Below are 7,077 nucleotides of genomic sequence, written 5' to 3'. Positions count from 1 at the left end.
TGTGTGTGTGTGTGTGTGTGTGTGTGTGTGTGGTTACCTGAGAGGCTGAACCCAAGACTTGAGGGTGATGGTGGGGGACACCTCCTCGTATCTCAGAGGCGACAACACGTCAAAACGCGTCACTCCCTCTGAGGCATGCTGGGCAGAGACAAATATGAGTTACAAACAGATAACTGATCATGTCTGGGTTGCAGCTTACTTGTCAGAGTTGCCAATCTGTAAGTCTGTATTGTTATTACTATGTGCAGGGGTGAAGGGGAAGTGTTGAGTCCGTGGAACGAGATGCTGTAGTCCACTGTCACGTCGCCGAGGCTCGCCCACCAGCGGGCAATACACAGCTCTACTATCCTTCCTGACTGGAGAGGAGACAAAAAACATGGAAATTAGTTGTAGTTAGCCATTTTTATATGTATGCATCTACGGAACAAAGTGACTTCTATTCCAGGGAATTGTGAATCTGGTACTTACACAGAATTACATATGTGTAAAATCCCAGTCAAATAAGCGTGCATTATACATCAAATTTACGTACCAGAACAGGGAAAGCCTCTGTTAGTGAGCCTCTTTCCAACAGTGAGGAGAACTTGTAGAATTCATTAGCTCTGTACGCTTTCTGTTTGACCAGGTGCACCGCGTGGAGAACAAACTTTGACGACACATCCCCCGAATGAGAGGTCAGTGTGATCTCTGCAGGAGAGAGAAAAGGACAGAGAAGTGAGAGAATGCAGATGACGACAAGAAGGCGAAAAAGATTTAAACATTAAAAGCCACATTTTGATTATCCACATCTCTACTTAGAAAAAAAGCATCAAAGTAATTTCAAGTCACATCTCTTACTACTGACTTGGGTTATTTGATAATTAGGATGGATTTTAAAATGTTCGCCCGTGCTATTTCCCACTGGTTACCAAATCCATTGTGACAGCAACACGCTCAGACACCAAGGCAGGAGGAGCGTGGGAGGAACAACCCACACTGACACAGAGGGACGCAGCTTATACGTAACCAATATGCAAAAATAGGTTCTGAAGTGCTGGTACGGGTAACTGTGGAGCCCTCCGGAAAAAACCCTTACCAAATAAGTAAGGCTTTAAACTTGAAATCTAAAAACAATAGTCTTTATTAAAACTGTATGTTAGATCAAATAGAAATAGAAGAACATGCTGTACTGAATCATATTATTACTTAATAAACCAAAACAGAACAAAATGCCACTAACCTGCCCAGGAGGCTCCCTGAGGAACAGTGATGAAGTGGCGTCTGATCTGGCCTGGTCTGAAGTGGACGTCTGTGAAACTCACCTCGTGATTACGACTATCTGTCACTCTGTCAGATGAAAAAGAAAGAGCTGTCAGACACACACAAAACTCTTGCTAGAAGAGAGACAGAAGAAATAAATCCCTGAAATGATATAAGAACTTACTTGGTGGGGATTATAACCGTGATTGGGACTCTGAACAGGGGGCCACAGCTAAGTGCTGCTGTATCATACCCACACACCTAAAAACAAAAAGGCATGCGTTCAAAGTGACCACATTAACATTGATGGACTCAGAAACAAAGTCTTTTCATCCTACTCTCTTTCCTGTCCCTACCTCTGTGTAGTGCACTCCCTCTCTCAGTCCCACAGGATCGACGCGGACATTCACATGACGACACTGGTTCATCAGCTCTAGGTGGGAGGGGCACTGGACCCATGGGGCGGCACATGTGAGCGCCAAGTGTAGCTGCAAGGAGATTCGCTCAGAGTTTTCTGTGGTGGACGTTAGAAAAAGACGGAGGATGTAACAGATGAAAACACTTACTAAACTAAAAGGCTTTAAATGGGAGGATGTTGCTACCAAGTATGAGCAGTACCAGTGTTCTCTGGGAAGATGGGTTCAATTCCTACTCCGTGATCTGAGGGTGCAAGAATTTGGACGGGGTCCCTGAGGTAGATGCCTTTTTGTGATCCCACAGTTACTGAAAAACCAAGGTGGCTAGTGGGTAAAGAGGCGTGTTGAGTGAGGTAGTCTAATGCCTTGTCCACCTGAGAGGAAGAAAGGGAAAAGATTACTGGATGGCACGCAGACACATAGCAGACAAATAGCAAAAATACTCACGATAAAAATGAAAGAAGATGCTAAAACTGTTACAATTGACAGAAGAGTTACCTGAATTATCCCGTGGCCCTGTGCAAACACCTCGATGTCATCAACCTTCAGAGCAGTGTGCTCCAGCGCTCTCCTCACCGCAGGAACAGAGGGACGGATCCCGTTCTGTTTCAATCCTTTTATCACACACACACACACACACAAAAAAAAGGTATCACACACACACTAGCATCAGATTTGCATTTGTGCACACATCCATACATGTAATGTATTCCCACATCTAGTGTCAGTCTGTGACACTGGGCACACCTGAGAGGATTAGTGCGATGCCGCCACAGGCATTAGGGGATGACATGGATGTGCCGTTCATCAGCTGGGTGCCACGAAGAGTCCAGTTGGGTACAGATGCAATAGCCCCTCCAGGCGCACTGATGCTAACACCCAGGGCCCCGTCTGTACTGGGGCCCCTGGATGACCAGGTGTACTGGTTGGGAGGCAGCTTCTCCCTCAGGGAATACTCTGCTACCATCATGTCTGGAGTCACATATGCTCCAACTCCTAAGGAAGAGAAGGGAACAGTAATTAAGGCGACATGTAAAGAAAATTAATACATATACTATTTTAGAGCTACACAATAGATTTTTTATTTATTTTTACCATTAGGGCTTTTGGAGATTCCGTGATAAAACACACTGCTAATATAAAGCCAGACGTCTCTGTATGTATTTACGTATGCATGTGTGTCAGTGTTTGGGAGCGTGGTTGGTGGGAATGTAACCTGCATGTCACATGTGATTTCCTGCTTCCAACCTTAGCTACATGATTGCTGGATAAACCAAATGAACGTTTCTTCACACGAGCGGACAGCTGAAAGGAACGCTGCGACTGCTGTGTGGAATAAGGTTGGCGGAAAAAAAAGGCCCTACGCTTTTTAGTGTCTATTATTTCGCTAAGAGTAAACTCTATAAAAACCAAATTGCCAACACTATATAGTAAGACGTTGCTGTGAGCTGCAGAATAAACATTCACCACTTCTAAACAGAGGCAGAACATAATGTAATCTCAGAAATTATTCTTTCACAGCGCTGTACAATGTGAAAAAATCTCAGAGCTGAACCGGGCTGACATCAGTTTTCATCACCCTGGGTCGGGTTAATTAAGTCTACTGCTAACTAATAACATGACCGTCGCCAAAATACCCCGCAGCCATCTTAACTTACACAATGAAGTTATTCATTCGGCAATAGGCTACAATATCAACTGTAGCACGTGTCTGTTGATGACCCAGTGTGATCATGGCTAAATACATCAGTTTTCCAGAAAATGTAAACGTTTGATCAGTGTGTACAAACATACTAAAAACATTTTTGTTCTTTTGCTTTTCATGCAGCCTGAAGGCGTAGACTTGATAATAAGCATTAATAAAAAATTATTAATAGGTGTAATAACAATCCTCATGTCATCAGCGCGAGTACCTATGACATTGCTGGTGGTTCCCCCCGGGCAGCCGACCGTGGAGAGGCACGGGCCGTTGTTTCCTGCACTTGAAACAAATATGACATTGTGCTTCTGCACAGCCTCTGTAATCACCTCACAAATCCTCCTGAAAAGACAAATTGACATAAATCAGTGACAGTGTGTAACACGAAACAAAGCCATACATCCACCCCCCCTGTTGCATTACTTACCCCGAATTGGGCCAGTGGGTGGCTTCCCCATAGCTATAGTTAACCAGGTCACACTTGTAGTTGATGACTTCAATCATCTTTGAGTGACAAGAGAGAGAAAAAATTAAAAGGGTGGGAAAAAAATAGGAAAGAAAAGGGTAGGCAAAAGGCTGATATATATTGGTCTTGGCAACATACTGCTCGGATAAGTCCTGTGCCTGTTTCCATGGTGCTGAGGCGGGTGTCTCCAATCTTCAGAGCCAGGATTTGTGCCCCGGGAGCTACACCATTGCGCTCGGGTTCCTCTGGGAAGTAACCTGCTGCAATGCTTGCCACGTGTGTCCCGTGAGCCCCTTTAAAAGCACACGAGCAAGTTAGACCAGAAAATACACTGTGGACTCTGACACATTATGCAGCCTTTACTGGTGAACCTGCCATGTCCTGCTATTAAGCTTAACATATGTTTGTGTTAACCAACTGAATCATATGAATTACATGCTTTGGGATAGCTCACCTCCACTGGTGACGATGCAGAGTGTGTTTCCCTCATCATAAATACTAACAGAGTAGTTAAGCATCTCAGCATTTCCTAATGTGGCATACTCTTGTGTTTCTCTGTAGGAGCTCAGCACAGTGCACTGGGACAGCTCTCCACTCTCTAAAGTGTCGACTACGGCCCTAGAGAGACAGTAACAGACAAAGTGAAGGATAAATATACCATGGGTGAACAGCTGCAGAAGCAAAAAGAAAAGAAACACATATTAAGAAGAAGAAAAGTTGGGATGGCTTGCCTCCATGTGACGCCGTCGTGCCAAAGCACACAGTCATATACAGGACCAGGATCACTGTACTTCTTTTCTAGTGATGCCAGCAGCTCTGACTGACTCTGTAGCTCTTCTTTTTGCAACTTCTCTATCTGGAGAGAGGAAGCAGGGGGAAGGATACATGCGAGAGTCACAGTAGAGAGACATGAGATTAGGAAACATCACAGTACTGGGACTAGCAACTGCATGCAAACACTGATGAGTTCACAAAGAACTCCAGTTTGTAGGTCTGACCTGTGTGGGTGACGGGTGAGAGAGGTCGAACTCTTCTGTTTTGCGAGAGACCTCAGCTAGTGCTGCTCTGTGTGGTGGGTCCCACAGCTTCTCCTTTCGCTCTTTCTAGTGGACAATAACAACAAAAGGTATCTTAAAAACACACACAGCAGATGACAAGCCAATATATTTTCATTCATTGGATCCACAGGATTCTGACAATAACCATTATCAGTATCAGCTTGTTGTATTGTTGTTTTACTACTCTGGCATAAATCAATACAAAGTAGTAACACTGCAATGAAGAGAGGCTATCTGTGCACAACAGGGCTGTTGGAATGAATTCCGAAAGTCAAATATAATTTGAATAGTAAATTTATTTTTTATTTATTTTATATGTTGGCTAACTTCCCTCTTCTCACTTTGGCCTACCCGCATGTTTACAACAAAATGCTTTTGTCACGTCTGATGAAGCAATAAGTTAGCGGGAGTGAGAAACACATTGTGAGGTCTTAACTCTTGGGTTTTCTTCCCGACGACCATGCAAGTTTTAGTTTTTCATGGGTCAAAACTAAAAAAAACATTTGTTTTGGTCAACTTTTTTTTTTAAAGCTTTTACAACGTTTTTGTCTCTTTTTTACAAGTTTTTGTTTCACTTCTTGGGATGTGCTTCTGCGCTTTATTTGGCATTTTTGGTTTTCCCATGCTTAAGAAGCTATTTCTAACATTTTTGTCAAATAAAACGTTCTTTTATTTTTTTTTTTCAAATGCTATAAAATCAAATCAAACTCTCAAACTCAATGAAAGTAGGTAACTGATCATTCATTTTATTTGTGAATAGCGTTTCATGTAACCATCCATTTTATTTATTTTTTGCCAATTTGGTTAGAAGAAACACAAATTTCTGGGATAGAAACTTAGTGAAAATGGGTCAAATTTGACCCGAGGACAAAAGGAGCGTTAAGATCCCAGAGCTGATATTAGCGGTATGTACCGAGTAACGTTAGTACAGTGGGAATGACTGGGGCTGGGAATCGGGAGAAGGGTGGGAAATAGTTTTAACATGACTTTAACACCACCACCCGCCGAGCACCGTTAGCCATTACAACTAACGGTGTTCAATAGACTTGTTAGATAAGGTATCATTCTCTGTTGATTTGAATTTGTTGCTGTGTGCTTGTGGTGGAAAATGAATGTAAATTAATGTAAACAAAGTTGCGTGTAATGACGTAGGTCCATTTGGAAGTCCCCCTAGTGGGCAACAACCCCGTGCTTATTGTGGCATTGGCAATGAATATCCTGAGTAGTGAAGTATATATTAATAACAGGCTGCATTTGAGCATTAAATATTTGAATATTATTTGAGTATTTAAAAAAATAACTATTTGAATGGTATTATGGAGGAAGATTGACAGCTCTAGTGCACAACCATAGTGTTGCAAAAATCAAACCCATGACAGACCTAGTACAACGGTGATATGTCCTACCTGTATTCTTTCTTTGAGAGCCTTAGGGAAGAACTCATAGCCATTTTTAACTCCAATGCGATACTTCCCTGATGGATTGACCCAGGCAGGAGGGATCTGGAAGACATAAAAAGACAGTTTGTGACAAATATGAAGATAACTGCATGAACTGTACTAGTTAGGTTTAAAAACGGTCCATACAAAATATTACAAATTTAAGATAATACCTATGTGACAGCTGTTGTTCATATTTTACTGACCTTAAGTGTTCTACCAGAGAGGCCAGTGATTGTCCCATCTTTAGGTTCTGCCACTGTGGTCATGTTCACGTCACCGCTGCCTGTTGTATCGATGATGTCGACAATCTTTGGCTTTCCCTCAGTTGTGACCTTAGGAGGCATTAATGAAGAAAGTAATCAGTTAGGAAATTCAGGCTAAAAGGGATGCATAATACATGGTAACTTAACCACATCAGGGAGGGCTGTGGACATTTTAACTTAAATCTGAGTAATGCTTAAACCATCCTGAATAGTGAATAAACTTCCAATGCCTTGCAACAGCATTGCCCCTAGAGATGTATCGCCTCCAATGCCGATTAAAACGGTATCGGGAAGTACTAGAGTTTATGTACTGATCCGATACCACGTAATAAAGCCCTAAAGAAAATCTATGTTGAAAGTAGTTTATTTATGTTCTTCTTCCGTTATGACTTATGTTATGTTATGACGTTATGTGGTGTTCATTGTTCAATAAAAAACAACAAAGATAGAACTCATATCACATCCATACAGGGATAGTAGTGTACAGTTGTTAA

General features: G+C 42.3%; 1 protein-coding gene across 3 annotated transcripts in view; it reads right to left on the bottom strand.

Annotated features, from left to right (window-relative positions):
* tpp2 (tripeptidyl peptidase 2) overlaps window positions 1-7,077 on the bottom strand; it is a 15,505-nt gene that overhangs the window by 6,761 nt on the left and 1,667 nt on the right. For all 3 annotated transcript variants that reach the window (XM_032532036.1, XM_032532119.1, XM_032532198.1), the window contains exons 2-18: window positions 6,524-6,652; window positions 6,285-6,380; window positions 4,819-4,923; window positions 4,552-4,676; window positions 4,275-4,438; window positions 3,959-4,113; window positions 3,782-3,858; window positions 3,569-3,696; window positions 2,403-2,651; window positions 2,154-2,269; window positions 1,858-2,029; window positions 1,596-1,753; window positions 1,424-1,500; window positions 1,220-1,326; window positions 533-687; window positions 240-356; window positions 38-138 (exon numbers count right to left, since the gene is read on the bottom strand). In XM_032532036.1, coding sequence (XP_032387927.1) covers window positions 38-138; window positions 240-356; window positions 533-687; window positions 1,220-1,326; window positions 1,424-1,500; window positions 1,596-1,753; window positions 1,858-2,029; window positions 2,154-2,269; window positions 2,403-2,651; window positions 3,569-3,696; window positions 3,782-3,858; window positions 3,959-4,113; window positions 4,275-4,438; window positions 4,552-4,676; window positions 4,819-4,923; window positions 6,285-6,380; window positions 6,524-6,652 — 2,231 coding nt within the window. The remainder of the gene's footprint in view (window positions 1-37; window positions 139-239; window positions 357-532; window positions 688-1,219; window positions 1,327-1,423; window positions 1,501-1,595; window positions 1,754-1,857; window positions 2,030-2,153; window positions 2,270-2,402; window positions 2,652-3,568; window positions 3,697-3,781; window positions 3,859-3,958; window positions 4,114-4,274; window positions 4,439-4,551; window positions 4,677-4,818; window positions 4,924-6,284; window positions 6,381-6,523; window positions 6,653-7,077) is intronic.

This window comes from Etheostoma spectabile, chromosome 1 (genome assembly GCF_008692095.1).
Source record: "Etheostoma spectabile isolate EspeVRDwgs_2016 chromosome 1, UIUC_Espe_1.0, whole genome shotgun sequence".
In the NCBI taxonomy this organism is placed as follows: Eukaryota; Metazoa; Chordata; class Actinopteri; order Perciformes; family Percidae; genus Etheostoma; species Etheostoma spectabile.
This window is presented reverse-complemented; position numbering and strand designations above follow the sequence as displayed.